Genomic DNA, 22926 nt, shown 5'->3' with positions numbered 1-22926 from the left:
CTTCTAAATTCTAGGTGATACAGTGATGAGAGGCAGTCCAATTCAAGATATGGCACCAATGAGAATCCAATATGAGCCTTTCCCCCTTTTTATACATAGGGTGGCCTCAGCAGGTTGCAGGTGCCTGCTCAGTAAAACTTTTTTTAAAAAAAATATTGCATCATTTAAAAGAATGACAACAAATAAGAAATGACTATTTTGTATCTATTAGATCCAAGAAAATGAATTTCAGATTTAATTGCATTCTTAAATTAAGAAAAACCAAGTGGGAATTTGAGTCTTTTAACTATGAGATGTTCCCTTATTGCTTAGCCCTTAGATCAGGGGTAGGCAACCTAAGGCCCGGGGTCCAGATGCGGCCCAATCGCCTTCTCAATCCGGCCCCCGGACGGTCCGGGAATCATGAGTAGAATGTGTCCCTTTATTGAAAATGCATCTCTGAGTTATTTGTGGGACCTGCCTGGTATTTTTACATGAGCAGAATGTGTGCTTTTATTTAAAATGCATCTCTGGGTTATTTGTGGGGCATAGGAATTACCGTATTTCCCCCTCTATAACACGCAGATTTTTTCTCCTAAAAAGGAAGGGGAAATGTCTGTGCGTGTTATTGAGCGAATGTGTGGTTCCTGGAGCCGACTGGGGCGAGTGGAGGCAAAAATCAAATTGCGCATCTCGGAGAAGGGAAACCTGAAAAGAGGAAGCGGCTGCTTTCCTGCATTCTGCCTCAGGGTCTTACTGCCCACCCTTCTCTGTTTCCTTGCTGTGTTTGCTCAAACGGAACAAAGAGCAGGGAAAGCCCCTCCCCTCCAGGCAAGCAGAGGGGAAAGCAGAGTGTCGTTCCTTCCTCTCTGTGCTCCGGTGCTGCTGAAAACATGCAGGAGGGAGAGAGAGAGAGAGAGAGAGAGAGAGAGAGAGAGAGAGAGAGCTGGCTGGCTTGGGTGGGTGGGTGGGTGGGGGAAAACTTTTGCCTTCCTTTCCTCCCTCCCGTTATACCCCTCTCCTGCATTCTTAGCCAGCTGCTTCTCTGCACACCCCTCTCGTGCTCCTTGTCCCTTCTGTGTTTTTCCTTCCCTCTCCACTTAAAATGTGGTTACAAAGCATGGATCCACATGGATCCTCAGGATCTTTGCATTGGGTCACCCCAAATTCACCATCAGATCACATAGCATGTCCATGGCTACAGCCTGCCCCCCAAAAATCACGCACCCACTGTTGCCTGGGGCTGCAATGGTGCAAAAACGTGGTTACAAAGCATGGATCCACATGGATCCTCAGAATCTTTGCATTGGGTCAGCCCAAATTCACCATCAGATCACATGTCTGTGGCCACAGCATGAAGCACAAAAATGATACATCCACTGTTTCATTCAGAATGTTTTTTCCCTTGTTTTCCTCCTCTAAAAACGATGTGCGTGTTATGGTCAGGTGCGTGTTATAGAGCGAAAAATACGGCAGTTCTTTCCCCCAAAAAAATATAGTCTGGCCTACCACATGCTCTGAGGGACGGTGGACTAGCCCACAGCTGAAAAAGGTTGCTGACCCCTGCCTTAGATTGTACCTGGAATGAGATTGGGAACAGACCTTGAGTGGCTCCAAAACACAAGTAACCCACACTTACTCTGTTAACATGGATGGAAGGAAGGAAGGAAGGAAGGAAGGAAGGAAGGAAGGAAGGAAGGAAGGACAGATAACCACACACACAAACCATCTCCTCCAAAACATGAGAACGTTTGTGCTCTAGATCCCTATATGGCTCATCCATCTCACCATGTTGGAAAGGAACACAGGTTTCTGAACTGGAACTCTGGAAATGAGTTCTCCAGAAAAATATAAACAAAACACATAATTTTGTATAACATCCAGAGCTAGGCTGAAGGAGAAGTGTGACATGACTCAGGACTATTTCCGGGGCTATAGAGTGGAGGCTTTGTGTGAAGGAAAGGGGGCTGAAGAAGGTCCGTTTATGCCTTATAGGACAAAAGGTCTGAGATGCCTTGTAGTTTGTGTGAGTGCCCACCCCACAGATCCCCTCTCAATGAATTATTGCTGGCAATTACTATTTCCTGGAATCTGGCACATCTCTGCCAGGAACATTTGCAAAGTAGGTTAGGCTGAGAGTTGAAAATGTTAACATTCTGTTGTCAAACATAGCTTTTGTCCTCAGCTGATTGGGGACATGACCCTTACACGAGGTGCTGTGAGGAAGTGGACAGGGGGACTCAAATGCACATTCTGCCCCAGCCTTCTTGGTGTTCTGCATACTGTAGCAAGATTGGGAGCTGTCTGTGGACTACAACTCACATCATCGCAGACTATTGGCCAAGGCAGCTGGAGCTGATGCAAGTTGGAACTTCAACAACATCTAAAGAGCTGCAAGTTCACCATTCTGGGTCTAGATATTTTGCTAAATTGGCCCAGCTGGAAGGTGATTTCACAAGTACTCATCCTTAAAGGCTCCCCACTCCCACCTACTTGCTTTCCCTTCTTTTCAAGTGGCTCAGTCCCCAGTTCAGTTCGGCATTGAGATTCAGATCTGCCATCTTCAAGGTCTCTTCATTCAGTATTCTCCCTTCCAGAAAGGAATAGGAGATCTACACACAGCCCTTGCTCATCTTTTTCACGAAAACTGTCTCCATTATCTTTCTATTTGTTTCTTCTTCTTCTTTTTAAAGATAACATTCAGATGACATCCACCTCCCACAGATTAAAACGATTTAAAGGCATATGCTGAATTTCAGGACTAGGACAGTAATGCTAACATATTCATTACAAACTGTGACAGCTACATTCATTCCTGTGATACCTTTTCAGCTGGGCGAGAATTGCAAAGGATGAAAGAACAAACACTGTCTTCCTAGTGTCATTAGAGCAATAGACCCACAGGATAATAGACATTTGAGACATGCTGGGAAGGGAAGCATTTGGAAATGACAAATGAACTCATGATTCCATCTAATGCATACAGAAGAGATTAGCACATCTTAAGGGGCTTACTTTGGGCCATTTCACACACTGTCTTGGGGGGGGGGACTGGTTTCCCACATGGGAACACACTATAAAGATCTGAAGTCATTTGGGAAATCTCTGCAGTACATCAAAAATATCTTTTTAAAACAACTGTTTTGGTGTTATGAAACATTCTGTTTTCAGAATGCATTATATGGGTACATGCTAAAAACATAACCGTTGAAGTGATCTGCTGTAAGTGGGGAAATGGTTTTGAGCATCCATGGATTTCTTTCTTCTTTTTTTAAATGTATTTTTAATTAATTTTTACATAACAAATTTAAATTCAAACACCATTCACCTCCTCATTTAGGATTCTCTGAATTCCTTGACTTCCCTCCGTCCTTCCATGGTTACCATTGCCATTCTTTTTTCCATCTGCTTAACTTATTTTCTCAAATTTGTTTTTTTTTTAAATAGTCCATTTTCCATAGTTTTTCGTACATTACAAGCATTACTCAAATCCTGCCAAAGTTTTTAGTTGTTTACAGTGTTCTCTTAAATACATTATAATTTTTTCCCATTCCTTCTTAAAATTCTTCTCTTCCTGGTTTCAGATTTTTCCAGTCAGTCTCGCCATTTCGGCATAGTCCATCATCTTCATCAGCCATTCCTCTCTGGTTGCAACTTTGTCTTCTTTCCATCTCTGGATCAGCAGTACAGTGGTACGCTTCAGGTTACATACGCTTCAGGTTACAGACTCCGCTAACCCAGAAATAGTGCTTCAGGTTAAGAACTTTGCTTCAGGATGAGAACAGAAATCGTGCTCCGGCGGCACAGCAGCAGTAGGAGGCCCCATAGGCTAAAGTGGTGCTTCAGGTTAAGAACAGTTTCAAGTTAAGTACGGACCTCCGGAACAAATTAAGTACTTAACCTGAGTTACCACTGTATCCTTGCTGCTGTCGTCGCGTACATGAATAATAATTTCTGCTCCCTCAGAATCTCTGTACCTAAAATGCCTAACAAAAAAGCCTCTGGATCCATGGATTTCTTTCTATCCCTGGAAGCCCAGGCTGTTGCAGAGGCCAGGAGCTCTCTGTGCCAACTCAATCCAGCAAGAAGGCTGCAACTGCGTTGTCTGGAGAAGACCTAGCAAATCTCTTTCATGCCTTTGTAGTAGACTACAGTAACGTGTTGAAGTGGGGCTGCCCTTGATGAGAATTTTAAGGTCTCCCCCAGTGCAGAAAGCAGCAGCCCGTCTTCCGATAGGTCACTGGAAACACATTCATCCCAAGTTCAGCATCTGAACTGGTTCCTTGTTTCCTTCTGGCACAGATCAAGGTGCTGGTGTGTGCGTGTATTATAGTTTTATTCTTTTTCATTAAAATGTACAAATAAAAGTAAAACGTAAAATGTAATAAATGAGTTCCAATCTGTTCCAATAATACAACACAACTTCTTCCACATTGCCTTCAACTATTTATATTCTGTAAGTTTATTAGATTCCTCCGTCCAGCCACAAAACTGAACTACTTTATATATAAGCAAAAAGGAAATTCTTATAACATTGGTAACACTACTATTTTCTTGATATTTAATTCTAATCCAAAACCTATACTGCTTTCCCACAAACAAGCTAACTGAGGCAGGTTCTGCTCCTCTCATTTTAAAGGTTAAGTTAATTTGTTCAGCATGAAATTTTGCCAAGTGCTTCTCCATTTGTCCCCAATGGGAGCTGCTTTATTTTTACTTACACACACACACACACACACACACACACACACAAACACATCCATCCTTGTTGCTACCAATAAATTACCTATCAACTCTCAGCGTTCAGGGCTAATACTATATTTCATCAAGCTCAATAAAACAATAAATGATCCTTAGCATCTTTCCAAAATTGCCATATCTTTATACAATATATTTATTCATATAGTCTGGTTGATCTTTTTACCCTTCAACATTCTTCTGATGTATTTCCAAACTTCTTTTTAATTTTCCTGCACATGTATAATGCCACTGGTACAAATCCTTATTTTTTTTAATGTCGAAACACTGCTGCATTTAGAGATACAACAAAAAATGCAACCATTGAGATACTGGGATTATGAACTGCTAGATCAGTTTTCCCCAACCTGGTGCCCTCTGATGCTTTTGACTCTCAAATCCCATCAGTCCCAGCCAGGATAGCCAATGGTCAGGGATGATGGGAGTTGCAGTGCAAGAATACCTGGAGTTCACCCAGCTGCTCTAGATATTCCTCCCATATATTAGTATATCTTGAACCCCCTATATTACAGGTACTTGAGAGAGCTTGTTTAGAAGTTCTTAAGTTTACTCTAGGGACGCGGGTGGCGCTGTGGGTTAAACCACAGAGCCTAGGACTTGCCGATCAGGTCGGCAGTTCGAATCCCTGTGACGGGGTGAGCTCCTGTTGCTCGGTCCCTGCTCCTGCCAACCTAGCAATTCAAAAGCACATCAAAGTGCAAGTAGATAAATAGGTACCACTCCGGCGGGAAGGTAAACGGCGTTTCCGTGTGCTGCTCTGGTTCACCAGAAGCGGCTTAGTCATGCTAGCCACATGACCCGGAAGCTGTACGCCGGCTCCCTTGGCCAATAAAGCGAGATGAGCGCCGCAACCCCAGAGTTGGTCACCACTGGACCTAATGGTCAGGGGTCCCTTTACCTTTTTAAGTTTACTCTAAGAGGTCCCGCTATCTTTCTATTCTCTTGGTCAGCTCTCTGCAGTCTCACTATTAAATTCATGATCTGTCTAAACACAGGTAGTCTGTTGCAGCAAAATAACAGTCTTGAGGCACAAGAAGACTTGCACAAATTTTTAAGGGGCAATGGACTCCGGGCCATGGCAATTTATGTTATAATGCTTTTGTCAGTCTCTTTGTTGCCCAGACTTCCAGACTGCATGATTTCTCTTATTTATTGGAATGCAATACTTTCATGTTCTTTTTTTTAAAAAAATACATAAAGGCATATTTCTCCCATGTACTTAAATCACCTGTGCTTCTGCCCACGCTAAAATATTTGTGATGTGATTGTGACTTGTATTAGCTAGAAAGAAAAGGCTAATACATCTCTATGCTTATCCCAAATTCTAACAATAGAGATCCTCTTTCCATTTGCTCTTTCCATACCTTGGCCTCCAAGTGAATGATCAAAACTTCTTGTTCCAAGTTCCAGCACAAGTTATATTTACATGCCTCCAACAGCTGCTAAGGTGACACTCAGCTATGTTTGGCATCTCCACTCTTCCCTATAATCAACATTGCAGCAATACCCTTTTCTTTTAGACCAATTAATACATACTTGGTATCTGATTTAGCTTCTTTTGTTGCATAAACACCAGTAAAGTTACTAATAAAGAACAGATATTTCAGTCAGGTTTTCATTTTTAGCACTGCTTTCTGACTCATCCACGAAAGCTTTAACCTTTGCCGTGTCTGGAAATCTTTGGTTGTCTTATGTAACAATGGCTACCATAATGTAATCCTACTGTATATTGACCGGGTGGGATGATGGGGAGAAAAGATTCACCGGTGAAGCAATTGCCACATCCTACGCCCTTCCATTTCAACATGGGTAGGATATGAGGGAGGAATTTCTTCACGTTCCACTTAGAAATGGGAGGGAAATCATTACACCAGTTTCAGGGCTGGCAGAGAGTTGAACTGGTTCCTCGCACTTATCAGAGAAGCAAAGGGGTTCAGGATGTAGCATCTCCACCCCTGCCCTATCACTCCACCATACCTCCTGGCATGCCCAGTTCCCCTCTCCCCTGCCAGCAGAACATCACAGGCAGGACACCTATGACCATGCAACTTCCCATGACCAGGCCAGTGGACTTTGGGCAGCATCCATATCATCCCACCAGTCTTTCTCTTTCTCTACTGCCAGAGCAGCATTCACGCCACTTCCCTGAAGCTCAGTGAGTTTAGAATCGCTCTCCAGATTGTTTTCTGTAACATCTGAAAGATGAATGACCCTGCCGCTTGGGAACCAGGAGGTGGCCAGCCCAACGGACGGCAAGCACGCGCCTTTAACAGGTTTATTCCGCTGGCAGGGATTCCTTTCAGAAGCATTTGGGTAAGTGCTGCACACCACGGAGTTCAATCTGCGCTAAGCAGATTAGTTCTTTACCGGTGAAAGGTTCTGGGCAGCAGGATAGAGTTACTCACCATGTGATATGAGGCGCTTGTCATTAGGTTTCACTGATAGGATATAATTATATGCTCCCTGGAGGGTACTTCTAATTGAATTATAGGGTGTCTCACAAGCATTCTGGGCAGTGGTTAAAGGAAGCTGAGCCGTTCTCTTGCCCAGAAGGAGATAGAGACACACCCCGTAATTAAATTAGAAGTACCCTCCGGGGAGTGTGACCTTACCTCATGAAGTCATTTGTTATAAACACGTCGATTGTTGTTGTTTTTTTAGTTAGCAATCTTAAGATTCACAGATTCCCCTCCCATATCCTCAGCTTGCTTGCCCCTGCTTAAATCTGAGATATGAGCAAGCCTATCGCTATTTTTGCACAGCTCTCTCCTACTCCCTTTCTCCTCCATCCGCGATTGTGTCAGAAAGCATGACACTACTGGAGGTGCTATTTTCACCCAGGAACAAAGATTATATATTCTGTCTGCAAATATTGGATGAGGAGTTTAAATGACTAAACTACACGTACAGTTAATTACATACCTGCTACCTGATATTTTCCACCATGCCTTCAATTGAAAACGAGGTTCTCCTGTAATCAAACTGGCTGTGCTGAGTTTGTTTTACACAAAGAAAATAGCGTCCTCTGTCTCAAGGCTCCCACCCCAAATGCTACAAAAAGAATCTCTTATGTACAGAAAAGTAAGAAAGCTTTATTCAAGGTTTACAATGGCACAGGTCAGGCCACGGATACGGATTCCAAAGGCATGGTTAAAGAGTTCAAGAACAGCATCAGATTCCAACAGCAGACAAAAGCTGCAGAGGTGTCTCAACAAATGGTCACACCCTTCCAGGCAGCTTTCAAAGGCAGTCTTGGGAGACTCTTTCACCTTACAATATGGTGCATTTGGAGGGACAAGTGTCTGTTGCTAATGGTGGAAGCTCCTCTGGCTCCTCCTTCCCTCCAGCTGACCAGCCTCCCCTCTCCAGCTGGTCAACACCCTTCCTCAATGCTAGGGAATCTCTACTCCACTCTGTTGATGGGGCAGGATAGGGAGACAGCAGGACTACTGCCCCTCCCTGACATCTAAAGGTGAAGGAGCAAGGCCAGAGTGCTTCCCCTCAGCCTATCCCTGCTGACAGTGCCTTCCAAGCCCTCCTCTTCTTCCTTCTCTGACAGCATTTGTCATCCTAGCCTCCAGTCAGTTGGGATTGTGGGGCTCATGACAGTGCTCCGCCTCAGAGGGATAGCTGTTAGTCTGTTGCAACATTGTAAAGGAGACAGTGCAAGAGGACAGCTATAAATATGTAGGAAGCCATGACCTGGTTTAACACAAGCCTGAACTGCAGTTAACTTAAAAGCAAGGACACTTATTGCACGACCCTCCATACATTGCTGGACTACAGCTCCCATTACCCCTAACCATTGGACATGTTGGCTGGAGCTCATGGGAGTTGAGAGTTCAACAACCCTCTGGAGGAGGGCTGCAGAGGAAAGGAGAAGATTTCACAATGTGCACCTCAACAGCTGAACCTCAACAGCAATATAAATGAATCTGGGCATACATGGCAAATTTCACTGTGATGCTTTGTGAAAAGAAACTGGAATTGAAAAAGCCAGTGCCCTGGTTTCATGTACTATGAAGCTATTTGCTCAAGTTCAGTGTTAACCACACTGAATATTGGCAACCCGTTTTATTTGCATAGAGATCCCAGAAATGAGCTTTGGGTACCAGTGATGCTTGCATAAAAGATGAGACAATCATTATGAGCCCCCAAAATATTCTGTGGGCCAGAAAGTAATTCCTACCTTAGCCCACCTCACCTTATCTCCCCCAACCTCTCCTTTCTATCCAGTCTCCCTCCCTGATCCCCTCCAAATTGCCTCTTCCCATCCCTTTCAAAATAACTGACCTGTCAGGGGCAGCCAGATGCAACAAGGAAGGCCTGATCATCATGACTATTACACCAGTCAACTGACATATGTCAGGAATTCTAGCAACCTTTCCAGCACGATTCCCTGTTAGCCACCCTGTGTATTTCTGTTGCAACAGAAAGTGTGGTGCTCCTATCTCCACCCTCATCGTTCTGCCTGGACACTGAAGTCCAGCTCTGAGAGCCTTCTCGCAGTTCCCTCACTGCGAGAAGTGAGGTTACAGGGAACCAGGCAGAGGGCAGTAGAGGTGCCCGCCCTGTGAAACGCCCTCCCATTGGATGTCAAAGAAATAAACAACTATCTGACTTTTAGAAGATATCTGAAGGCAGCCCTGATTAGGGAAGTTTTTAATATTTGATATTTTTTATATTTTATCTATTATTATTATTATTATTATTATTATTATTATTATTATTATTATGTTGGGAGCCGCCCAGAGTGGGCAGGATATAAATATAAATATCATCATCATCATCATCACCACCACCAATTATAAAATTCATGATATTGATTTTACCCATCATGAAATGTTGAACCTGGCATATTTTAAGATGTTACCTACGTTTCAAGAATTCAACCTTGGGAATTCACTGCCAACTCACTTTATTATGATTATTTTAATTTGTATGCCATTTTATATTACTAGCGATCTCTAAGCATTTACATATTCCAACAAAAATCAACCTATATTGCTAATGTTTATTTAAATCTCAACTACCAGAACTAGCGACAATAATTTCTTCTAATCTTGTGTGTGCGTTGTTTTTTTTAAAAGTTCTTTCCAAATATGGGCAGATCCGATTTTGTACAGCTTACAAGGAATAGATAAAGTTTCAATTCAGAATGTGAATGTACACAAGGCTCTGTGAAAGAGGAAAAGGGATGGCATTCCTCATATGTCTTCACAGGCTCCGTCAGCATGATGAGTATCCCATTGTCATTCGTATTGTGTTTTCTTTATTCCTGTTGAGGCTGCCTCCAAAATGAAACTACGCTCCTATTCTTTATTCACCTGCTTATAGGGAGGTAACACCACTTGCAAGACTTATTGCACTTTCATAAGCTAGAACACTTTCAGCCAGCCTCAAAGTCTTAGGGGCACTTTATATCCTGGCATTGTCCTATCTGCATAGCTGTCAACATTTCCCCCTTTTTAAGGGAAATTCCTTTATTCCGAATAGGATTCCTTGCAAGAAAAGGGAAAAGTTGACAGCTATGCCTGTCAGCTCATTTAAGAACATGGCAACAAAAAATACTGTACTTTTCCGTTTATAAGATGAGGTTTTTAAACTCTAAAATAATGTTAAAAATCTGGGGTCATCTTATACATGGGAAGTGCAGAGGGGGGTTGGGCGATTGGTTGCATCTGTGATCAGGAGCTTATCAGCAGTGATTTGGTGGGTGGTTGCATCAAGGGCTGGCTTGGATTGGCTGGTGCTGCGTCCAATTGCTGGCTGCTGTTGGCTTTGGCGACGCGTGCGATTGGCAGCGTTTGTCAGTCGGGTGAGTGATATTTAGCATTCCCCCCCGCAAAAAAAGCTCAACAACTCTGGTCCATCTCCCCCCATTTTCTTAAATTGGAGTCCCGCAAAATAGGGGGCGTGTTATACACGGGGACGTGTTATACACAGGAAAATACAGTAATTTTATTCCATGAATACAGTGATTGTATGAGGCACATCAATCCTTATTGCGCGGCAAGTCCCCTCCCCCATGTGAAATGAAGACACCGGACACATTATTTAAGGTTAATGGGCATAAAAAGGCCACAACTTTATTGATTACAGGAATTGAAAGGTATTGGCCTTAGGCATTGGCTCCTATCGACTACCCAGCATGGAGACCGGGAAGGGTTATCCACAAGCCGTGGGAGTCCTGTTGAAGTACGCCAACTAGGATCCCACAGGTGTCACCGCTCGGGGGCGTGCCGGAGGCCCTTACCTCCCTAGGTTTCGGACAAGGCAACGCCCCCCAGAGTCCTCTACCGGACTACCCTTTTCATTGGGGGAAGGTGATGGCGCTTCCTTCCCCCCTTCATTTGCATAACAATTACCCCCGCCAATGCCTAACCGCCAATACCGAGGAAGTTGTGACGTTTGCTACGAGGTAGGTGAAAAAACCAAAAGGCTGGAAGTGCGCCAAGTTGGAAAAATTCCTACCAGGCCCCTTGCGGCGACCAACCGGAGTCCATAGCAAGGTCATAGCTAGCTAACCTAGAGGGTGGGTGGGATGGGAAAACCCGATCAGCTGCAACGGGGCAAAGAGGGCGGTCCCCGGGCGCGCCTGGCCTTAAATGGGCTAGGCCACGCCTCCCCAGCCCACCGATTGGCGGGCAGGGTCGCGGGCACGCCCAGGGATTCCCTTGTTCTCGCGGGGGCAAAAGGTCAGCTCCCGCGTGTGCGGGAGGGGGTGTCCCGCAACCCCCTCTCCTCTGAAGTTCGGAAATGGCTTAACAACGAAGTCACCTTTTGAGCAAAAGAACATTGTCGCTGCTCTCCATGGTGCTAAATGCATTTGCTCTGGACTGAAACCTTGACTTTAGCATGGAGACCCTCTTTAGTACAACCCAAACTACCAGGTACATAGGAAAGCAACTACTGCTACTCATTGCACATGCTAAATTCAGCTATCTAAGCTGGTGAAGAGAAAATGCACCTCACACGCAAAAACCACATTCTTGCAGACTTAGGGTGCAAACACCCCTAGGTCAGGGGCAGCCAAACATATTTTGCTGCCTGAGGCAAAGAACAAGATTGCACCCCTCCTTGTTCCACATGTGGAAGCTAACTGGCCTGGCTGTTGAATCTTATTTCAACACTGGTGGCAGGATCGCACCCCCCACTGCACCTGCAGGTCGTCTAGGGGGTCCAGGACAGGTCATGTAGCATACACAGCTCTGTCCTGCACCAGGGCTTAGGGGGGACAGCAGAGGATGGCCCAGAGTGGTAGAGATGCCCCTACAATACTACTACCAGTAACTATGAGTTGGATCCAAATAATAGCTAGTTTCACAAAAGCTTGCACAAGAGGTTGTGCAAAGGTTTACATAATGCTTTAATATTAAGGATCTAAAGCAGTTCTCATGATTGCACAAGCTCTTTGGATAAACATTTTCCACATTTGTAAGGGCACTTTTGGATTCAAATCCTTGTAAAACTAGGGTTAACACTGCAGCATGAAGTCTTACATTAGTCTAACAGGAGGTCCTGGCACGTTTCCCATTCAGGGGTGCAATACTCGGTTGGTGGATAATTTAATGACAGTGACGATGTTTGTACTACCACAGCATATGAGGTTCTGGCACATTTTCTGGCTGTATTAACATATGTACTGGTCTTTTTGCTGGAGCTTTTGAAGATGAGATTTAAATGTAAGGCCGCTATCAGGCATCCTTCCCAGACGATATTGGATGAGAAATCAGATCAACAGGTTTGCTCCCCATTAATATTTCCGGAGTCTTATTTAATACCTAAAATGAAAAGGTGTTGGACATTCTGATCCATACTGGAAACGAAAGTTCATTCTGGCAGAAATATATTCAATATGTGAAAATCTAAGGTTAACCACTATCCACTGGCCAGCTTTAACCCACATATGAGGCTCTGCCATCTCAGGGCATTGCCAGATCATCTTGGGACACTCTTTGGGCCGCTGCGCAAAGAGTTGTTGCTGCCTCCTTCCTGTCACTTTTGAAGCAGCACAAGCCCTTGGTGCGGCTCATCTGGAAGGAGCACTTGAGATCAAATGCAAGATTTGGTGTAAAGGCACAATATTGTGATATATAACCTTCAGTCTATGCCTTGTTTGGCTTGGTGCAACTGCTCACAGGATTCAGACTGGTCCATTCATGTTAATATAATTTAAGTGCCTTGAGGTATATGGACTTGTCTACTAAAGCACATTCAAAGAAGATTGTGAAGCTCCGGGTAACCTTTTCAAATTATTTAGTCTTTGATCAGACAGACAGTCAGACAGACAGACAGACAGACACACACACACACACACACACACACACACATGCATGTGATAGTAAATGCGGCTGTAGAAATATCTAATTCTATATAAAGGAATTTTAGGGATTTTCCTCCCAGCAGCAGATTTCTCTCTCTGTATGTGTTTATCTGATTGAAAGCCAGTGAAATAAAAATAGATCTTTCCCTACAAAATCTGGAGGGAATGGCTGAGATGGATTTATTTAGGCTGCAAGGCCACAGTAAAGGAGGGCCGATAACTGAATCCTTCTAGCTTTGTAGCAAAGGGATCCTAAACAAAGGCCTTTTGCAGACCTGAATGAATGGAAGGGCTCATATCACATGGATGCTTTTTGTCTGATCAAAAAAAGTATGCACTCTGCAAATCCAGTGAAATGGAAAGCCACCCACCTGCAGGAACAAGGTTGGATCTGGACTCTAACCCCAACACATCTATTTTTAATGGGGCAAGGACACCTTTTCAACAATGGCCAACCTTACCTTCTTCTAACCATGAGATCATCAAGCAACACCATCACCTCTAGGCTGAAGTTCAACCTACAGTTATGTATATAAAGAAATATGGGCAAGACCATGAATGAACCAGTATAGCAAAAGCAGATGGGAAGCGACTTTTTGCCTGCATTTCTAAACATTGATGGATAGATCTCATCTCTGTTCCATGTCACTAAGACACAGGATATAACAAGTTACTTCCTTACCACAGTGAGCAAGAGTAGCAGAACTCTGAAACCAACCACCAATTAGATGTTTGACCTGAAAAAGGCCATTTTTAATCCACTTTGGGATAAATTCCCTCTAAGATTATGCAAACACATGGCCCGTGAATTAATCTTACAGCCCTTCCACCATGGGCTGCTAAGAATCCTCTTCACCTATTATCTTCACTGTCAATGTATTTCACTCAAGCTATGGGCAATTTGGGACTCTGGGAGTTTCCCTCATTTGAAGTTGTCACACAAATCCATTCACATGTCATTCCCTTCCCTTCCACCCACCCACCCCTGACAGGATGCCATTTGTCCTTCACATGGACAGTTGGCATGTAATCCCCATCAGCACCTGTCAGCAAAGGCTGTAAGAGGGTAAAGATCAACCCAACGCTTCTCCTGTTTAAGCAATTGTCAGGGTGTCCCATTTCAGAAGACTGATTTCATGCATTCCTGAAACGCCACCACAAACACCTGATCCTAAGCTCTAGAAAGCCTCACACAACACACACTGCTCCTCAGCCAGTCAACACCACGGATAATCTCCCCAAGTCATGCCAGCCAATGCACAGCCAACATTCACGCTGAAGTGTTTCATACCATAAGTATGGTGTTTCATACCATAAGTATGTACCATAAGCACTGCATGTCAAAGGGAAAATAGATTTTTTTCTTAGTGATTATTAAATCCTGAAAGAAGGGGAGCTTATCTACAACCTTTGACACATATCCAAGGAGCAGGACATAAAAGTAAATCCAACATTTACCTCCCCCCACCAAAAAAAGCTTCCACCATTGTGGAGCCCCTATTATACAAACCTTCAAACATCAATACATGCGGGTACATGACACTGATATTTAGGACCTGTGTGTATCCTGTCTCTCATAAACACAAAACAAACTCCTTGATGAAACCATGCAAGTATCTCAATGTTTTGGATGCATTATTTAAATGGCTTGTCTTCAAACGACTGCAATCTCCTCCCTGGAAGGCCTTAATTGAAAAGGGTCATTTTGTGAAACAAAAAATTATAGAGGAGAAATACTGGCTACGGGAAGCAGACCTCAGCCTGCTTACCAAAAGTTACAGAAGCTGTAATTTAAACTTGGTATGTCAGTAAATTCATAAGAGGGAAATGTGTCTTCTTAACATTATTAATTCCAGGGCACTGACTGTGGTAATCAGAGAATTCCCAAGAGAAGCATGAGAGATGATTCTTAAATAGCTCAGCCAACAATGGGCGGCCCACAATCCCTATAAGTTAGAATCTGATGGGAAGTTGGGAGGTCGGCGGCAGCAGCAAATAAGTGGCAAGGATGTAAGGCAGTGAATGGAGAGAAAGCATCTAGTATTGTCAACATTCAGAATTTACAAACACCCTGCTAGACAATGCTGTCTGCAATTATGAAATTCTTTAAAATATACACCTGTAGGTTTCAGAGGCACAAAGCAGTGAAACCATGTAACTTCTACTTAGGCATCTCTATCAAGAATTAGATACAGACTTACTGTCCTTGCTCTAAAGTCATGGCAGCCTCTCAAAACTGGTAACTTATCTGCCACCATATTCCCTTACTAAACCACAATGACGTTATGTCTTAAAGTAGACAGGCATCTGTACTGAATCAAATATCTGTGGATTACTCTACACTCTTCAGAAATAATCTCTGAAGGGCTCCTCTCCAATTATAAATGGGACTGTTTGAATATAAAGCATGCATGTGAGCCCGTGTGGTGTAGTGGTTAAGAGCGGTAGTCTCGTAATCTGGTGAACCGAGTTCGCGTCTCCGCTCCTCCACATGCAGCTGCTGGGTGACCTTGGGCCAGTCACACTTCTTTGAAGTCTCTCAGCCCCACTCACCTTACAGAGTGTTTGTTGTGGGGGAGGAAGGGAAAGGAGAATGTTAGCCACTTTGAGACTCCTTAAGGTAGTGATAAAGGGGGATATCAAATCCATAAAACTGGTACACAGATTTGATGAAAAGTTTCAGTGGTGGTCACTTCATCCAGTGGGCTAAAAAGTAATAGAATGGTAGAGTTGGAAGGGACAACAAGGGGCATTCAGTTCGATTTGCACCCCCAAATCCTTGCTCATATTCTATGATTAAAAAAAGAGAAAAATAAATCAGCCCAATCCATGGGTGCTTCTTCTGTACTAGTTGCTATGTTTGGAAATCTGCCATGTTGGAAAGCCGTGATGTATGTGCCCTCCAAAACAGCGGCTTGAATTTTAAAATCAATTACTGGAGAAAATGGAACTTCATCTAGCAGGTTCACAGGCATCGCAGTGACAGCACAAGTCCTGCTAAATATATGTAGTTCTCACATTTGCCCTTTGCGGCATCACTTGGGGCAATGTGGCAGCTATTCAATGTTGCAGAATTGGCTCTTGAACTATTAAATGGATTACGTAAAAAAAGAAGAAGAAGAAGATCCAAAGGTCTAATGTGGTTGAGCTTACTACTTTCCCAAAAGGCACTTCAGTGCATTAACCTGGACTAATGATGGGGATGGAATAAGAGGGATATGAGAAGGGCTGCCTGAGGCCCACGTCAACAAGGAGCAGGGGCAGCGGGAAATGCTTCCAGTGGCCTGGATGCTCTCCAGTGGCCTAGCACTCCTCACCAGAAGGCAGGATTCTCTGAGCAAGGATAAAGTACATAGGATCTGTAGAGGCTTGAGCACTGCTGTCCTAGACCTCACAGCTAGACCACTGTGTCCACCACCACACAAGCCAACAAAGCTGCTAGTATGTGGCCAAAATGAACTCAGTTCCATGCTTACTAAGAGGAAGCCTGCAGAGGCAGAGCAACAGTGATGTAAACTGCACACCATCAATGGGTTGGCACCGGTGGCAGTACCAGCCCGCCTGTGTAGAACGGCTGGGTTGTGGGATTTGGATTGCTTGCAGAGTCACAGAAATTAGAACTCCCCTCAATTCCACACTCCTTCAACAAGAGAGTTACACAGAAGATCACCTATCCACCAACAACAGAGAAATAATTTCTCCCAACCCACCTCCCTAAATATGGGTGAGGAAACTTTGACCATACTGGAATTACAGAAGCAATAAGCAAGACCCGGCAGCAGGATCCATCTGCTTCCCACAGAATTGAAGTTTGATTCAGGGGTCTTTTTATTCCCACATTCCACCCAAGATAAACAATTTTAGGGATTCAGCATGGTTTCTTTTCTTTTTAAATATTTTAATGATACACAAACTTTTGCCACTTAAAAAAAAGCATCCTGTGCAATCATCTCTGGTCATTGTCTCCTAAGTAGTAGGCAGTATCTCCAGAACAGAGCAAACTCCATTTCCTGACTCTTTAATGTTTTCCTGTATACCTACTTGACTGAGATCAATTGGGGTGGGGGGCGGTGGGGGACATTGTGAATGCAGCTAACCTAGTGCTGACATGGAAAAGAGCAACTTAGAATTCTAAAGGAAAACAACTTGCAGTTGTAGCTGTTTCGCTTTACCACTCTTTTCTTGTAAATAGAGGTGGTCTTTAGGTTGCATATGACAGGTTTCCATTTGCCTTTTTTTAAAATCTGGCACAGCATCCAGAATCTCCTCCTGAAGGATCAGCTTTTTCCATAATGGAAAATTAGAGAACTATTAATTAAGCATGAAAATGTTAACATGTATAGTGCATTTTGCTGTGATGTCACTGGACAGTCACAGAAAATGCAATTATATGATTGCGAGTGAAAGAGAAAAATGCCTCTGCCCAGGGGAGACCAAGTCAGACCATTGGAGCACCTAGCTCAGTCTGGTCTGTTCCTCTTGCATTCACTAACAAACCCTCACAGTGACAGAGGATCAACAGAGGCAGGGCAAGTAGAGCAGCATAATAGATCTACTAGAGAGGTTGCTTTAACATGTATTTTATAAAGAGGAAGGTATAACAAATTAAATGTGTGATTAATAAAGCTGTGTCTGTTTTAAGCTTCAAGCTAAAAGAGATGATTACACTGAAGGCATCCTACAGATTTTTCCACCTTCCAACTTTATCTAAAATATCTTGCTAATTTAAACTGTAGATCAGAGGTGGTCATGCTACCAAACCTTAACAGAGGAATGTACATTGCTGTAGACTTGGCTAACAGAAGATTTTGTTTCCAAGAATAATTGCAATGTGCATCATCAAAGATGGTAGAAATCCCTTAGTATGTAAAGGAATTTTATTTGCAGGGGAGCACATGAAAACTGCTCGGGTTTCCTACCATATTTCTTAAAACCTAATTAGAAGCTTTTATCTCTCTCTTGAAGCAACCAATGTGTTACTCAGACTCAAACTGAACTATCATTATTGGGGGGAAATAGTGATTAATTTGTGGGCTGGAAAGAAGCAGAGGAGAATGTAACTGGATAAAAAAAACATTAAAAATTGTATCTGAAGAAGTGTGCATGGACACAAAAGCTTATACCCAGAACAAACTTAGTTGGTCTCTAAGGTGCTACTGGACAATTTTTTAATTTATTTTGATTGCGCCAGACCAACATGGCTACCTGCCTGAATCTTGTAACTGATTAGATGAACCAGTAAGATCAGGGTATGATGACCAAGGATCTAGTCCTACAACCATAACTCGTTCAATCTGATAATAGCATGTGTAAATGACAATTAACTTGGGGAATATTCCTCTGGACCAAGACCCCAACTTTATTTTGGAATTTAATCTTGTCACAATTTTAACAATACTCAAGTAAAGTTTCAAAGGTATTCCCATTAGGCCATTAAAGAAGAATGCAGCCCTATTTATTCATTCCTAGGAGGAGAGCAGAAAAGCCCAGATCCTGCTGTAGGGTTCTTGCCTGGGGGGAGATAAGTATGGAGACTAGAGGGAAGGGAGAGAGGACAGTCCATTACATGTTGCCCTTGTTTACCTGTGATGGAAGAAAATTCTGGAGTTAAATAAATAGTTGACCTCTGAAGAAATTAAAGCGAGGTACTTACACAGTTTCATCGTTCTTGAACTCCAGCTCCCCATAAGCATCTTCAAAGTCCTCTCCGCCTCCTTTTGCTGTTCCTTCTACTGTTCTAAAAGGGACTATGACTGTACCTCGGGCACCAGATGTCCTAAGGACTTTCACCTCCATTACCCCAATGCTCTCACTGACATGTATCACGTCACACTCAAAGGTGAAGATGCCCGCATGGTCATCATCTAAGATAGTCACAGTGGCCACATAAGGAGAGGCCAGCATGGCCTTGGGGTATGGCAAGTTATTGAGCTCCGGAGGAGGTTCGTCTGTCTCAACCACCCGCAGGTTGCTGAGGCGCACAAAGAAATGCTCATCTTCCTCAAAGATGTCATCATCAATGATCCCTATAGAGAACTCTTTCTGGGTCTCCCCTGACTTCAAGACAACCGTCCCTTCTGTAAACTCATAGTCAGCCCCCGCATTGGCAGAGCCATCCTCCGTTTTATAGTCCACATAGATTGTCTTGGATATGTCTCCTCCTTTCCGAACGACGGTTAGGAGGACAGCACCACAGTTCTCCAGACACTGGTAGGAGCAAGGATCAAAACAAATTTTTGAGATAAAGTCCTCTGGTTCCTCTGGCCGCACCTCATGTAAGCTAGCACTCCTCTTGGCTTGCTCAGCTGCATGCTTTTTAAGGATATTTCCTGCTCCGGTCATCATCCTGGTGGCCTGAATCCGATAGAATGCTCTGCTCTTTTGCTGATGAGATAAGGCATAGTAATTGGCCATTTCCACCAGCTGGTCTAAGTCTTTCTCTGGATGTTTTTGCTTCAGATCCTTGAGAATCCGGATCATCTCTTTGCGAGACTCGTCCACCTCTTTCCCCTCCATAGGCACTAGGTTTCCATCCAGAAAGTGAGAGTTCATCATCTTACCGTCCATTTCAATCCCTTTGGGGTGCTCCCCCTCAGTCTCAATGATAATACCTCTGTGCTTGTCAGTACGGTACTTTTTGTGCATATACTTGTAGAAGAACAGCCTTCTGTCTGCTATCCAAGCCAGGAGGACACAAACAGGGAAGAAGAACAGAGTGAGGAGGCCTTCCCATACCTGGACCACTCCTGGAGAGAAAACCGCAAGGATCATGTATAACCAGATATAAGCGAAGATGCTCCAAGCCGCAGTGACAAAGAAGACCCTCAAATGCTTTATCTTCCTCACCTCACCATCAGGAATGACATAGACACAGATGGCTATGATAATAAACATATTGAAAGCTGCACTGCCAACTATGGTTGAAGGTCCCAGATCGCCAGCAATGAATCCATGGCCACAGACCTCTATCAATGACAGGAGGATCTCAGGAGCAGAGGAACCAAGAGCCATGAGGGTCAAATTGGAAACAGTTTCATTCCAAACTCGGATGGTGGTGGTGGTGGTTTCTCCATTGGGTTTCCTGATGGTCACCTCTTTCTCTTGCGAAGTAATGACCTCTATGGATGCCATGAAGCGATCGGCAATGATGGAGACTCCGAGGAACATATAGATCAGCGCCACAAAGTAAACAATAACCCTGGCAATTTTGTCCCCCAGAGATGGGTTTTCTGGGTACCATATTGGCAAGATAACACCCTCCTTGCACACCGAGGAACCTGAGCATGTACTGTTTTGTCCTATGCTGGCTGGATCTGCCCCCGTGCCAGCGTCCACCTGCAGACCATGTAAAAAAAGGACAAAAGTAATGAGCCCAAAATGGAGGAAGGCTGAGCTGACAGGTTGCAACCTTAACCACGCCATACACAAGATTTAGCTTCTACTGTCCAGAGGCAACAGTCTTCTTTCCAGGTTAAGAACCTGCAACAGAAAAGAATGAGAAGTATGAGATGGAAGAAAACAAAAGAAAGCTGTTTCGTACATAAACAAAGTGTTTCACTGTTATTCACCTCAAGTCACATCTACTTATTAAGTACACATGGAAACAGCAACAATATCTGGAGGTGTTTATGCAGCGCAGGCAAAATTTTAGCACTGATGAGCAAAAAATTCAGAGGCCAAATGTTTACACAGATCCCACAGTGACTAACAGTATAGTTAATTTAGATACCAGTCTCTGGATTGTAATAAACAAAATCTGCCCTTATTCCCTTATGGGGGACACAGGAGCCCTTATAGAGTCCTTTGTAGGTTCTCCATCAGCAGGAGAAAATAACAGAGGCCAATCAGAGAATACCGAGAAGCAAAGCAGCTAGTAAGCCTGATCTTTATTGAACTGTTGCAACAGGGTGCTCCCCTCAAACACAGGAAAGGAGGAGGACCCAGAACCAAGGTGTGTCTGCCCTTATATAGACATTTTAAATTGCCTTCCCCGGAGCTCAAGACCACCCCTCCATACATCATACATACATCACAGAAGGGGTGTGACCCAAGACTACCACCCCACAAACATCATACCTGCATCACAGAAAAGGTGGTCTACAAAAGAAATTTGCTGTTGTACAGCAAATCACAGAAAAGGTGGTCTACAGGCAACAGGAAGGTTCCCTCACCCCCTCCCTCCTTGCAGAGAAAACATTTGGTCAGTTTGGGAGTCAAAATGGTTTCAGGGCAGTCTTCCTATGCTGCTCCAGACATGTGGTCCACATAGCTATGTACGTGCTTGGTTGGTACATTTATCAACATTTATTATATATATAAGACCTTAAATTTTTTATTTCAGGATGAAAACAATTCCCAAACGTAAATTGAATTATTATCAAGGAAACTCTACCGCAAGGGTCAGTCCTACCACGATGCAGATAGAGGTGAAAAAATTGCAGCTACGTGCAACCCAATCCTATCCATATCTATTAAGTTCAGTGAGACTTACTCCTAGGTAAGTCTGTATAGGACTGGATACAAATCTCCCACTTCCATGGGGGCACACAGGGAATACTACTTCTTTCCCGCCACAGAAATAAACTTCCTGGTTTATTTTGAAGCTATTTGGGGATTTTTCCTCATGTGTTTTTGAGAGTTCTCAGATTTCTCTATACCACTTGTCAATCACTGTTCTGAATTTATTCATTAACTATCAACACTGGAAGGTGAGGACATGCTCATTTCTCATAAAGCAATTGGTTAGAGGGGTTCCTGCACATTTTGCTTCATTATTCTCACTCTATAAGGGCTAGAGACTTAAAAATGAAAATGAAATGAAAGCTCAGAGTCTCCCCATACCCAAATGGCCTTGTCACAAGACGTTTCCAAGCACACTCACCCCATGAGATGGCACAGCACTACTCTCTGCTCTAACTACTACTCAGGAGTTCCCCCACTGTGCTTAGGAACCCCAGATCCTACGGGGAGACAACCTTCCGGTTTTTGTTCCGGGGCCTGGGAAACTGCCCATCACTGCTGGACACAAGAGTCAGCCCATCTTCTCCGGATTCCCTGTATGTCCAAGCCCTGTGTGTTGACAGAGCTGTCTGTTTCATTGGAGTTAAGCCACAGTGCTCTAAAGCAACCAGCCAGCCTACAGCATTCTCAACTACACAGCTTATTTTAAACAAGTAATGATCAAGGAAGTGGGAGAGAGGTAAGTAGAGTACAACATAAAAAAGAAGAGTGTAACGGGTAGCTCAGTTAGTTAGAGCATGGTGCTGATAACGCCAAGGTTGCAGGTTTGACCCCCTGCGAGGGACAACTGTATATTCCTGCAATGCAGGGAATTGGACTAGTCAGTGTTCCCCAAACTTGGGTCTCTAGCTGTTTTTGGACTACAACTCCCATCATCCCTAGCTAACAGGACCAGTGGTCAGAGATGATGGGAATTGTAGTCCAAGTTTGTAGTCCAAGTTTGGGGAACACTGGACTAGATGATCCTCAGGGTCGCTTCCAACTCTAAAGTTCTATAATTCTATGGCCAGTATATGGCTAAGCTAGCACCTTCAGGAAACTACCCAGTCCAACCAGTATACAGTGGTACCTCAGTTTAAGAACAATTTGGTTTACGAACTCCCAAAACCAGAAATAGTGTCTTGGTTTGCGAACTTACCTCGGTCTAAGAATGGATTAAGTTCGGAACGGATTAAGCTTCCGTAACGGATTAAGTTCGTAAACCGAGGTACCACTGTACATGGATCCTCTGCGTGTTCCGACGACCACCAAAACTCTTAAAAATCACTTTGCCTATATTTTCAGTGTCAAGCAGGAAAGGATCCCTGGGGAAAGGAAAGGACCTGCAATAGCATGAAGCCGAT

The 22926-nt window shown here is 43.8% G+C and overlaps 1 protein-coding gene across 4 annotated transcripts in view; it reads right to left on the bottom strand.

The window, feature by feature from the left end:
* SLC8A3 (solute carrier family 8 member A3) overlaps positions 1–22926 on the bottom strand; it is a 174843-nt gene that overhangs the window by 116445 nt on the left and 35472 nt on the right. For all 4 annotated transcript variants that reach the window (XM_053384830.1, XM_053384861.1, XM_053384852.1 and 1 more), the window contains exon 2: positions 18717–20542. In XM_053384830.1, coding sequence (XP_053240805.1) covers positions 18717–20485 — 1769 coding nt within the window. In that variant the 5' untranslated portion in view covers positions 20486–20542. The remainder of the gene's footprint in view (positions 1–18716; positions 20543–22926) is intronic.

The sequence above is a fragment of the Podarcis raffonei genome, chromosome 1 (assembly GCF_027172205.1).
Source record: "Podarcis raffonei isolate rPodRaf1 chromosome 1, rPodRaf1.pri, whole genome shotgun sequence".
Taxonomy (NCBI): domain Eukaryota; kingdom Metazoa; phylum Chordata; class Lepidosauria; order Squamata; family Lacertidae; genus Podarcis; species Podarcis raffonei.
This window is presented reverse-complemented; position numbering and strand designations above follow the sequence as displayed.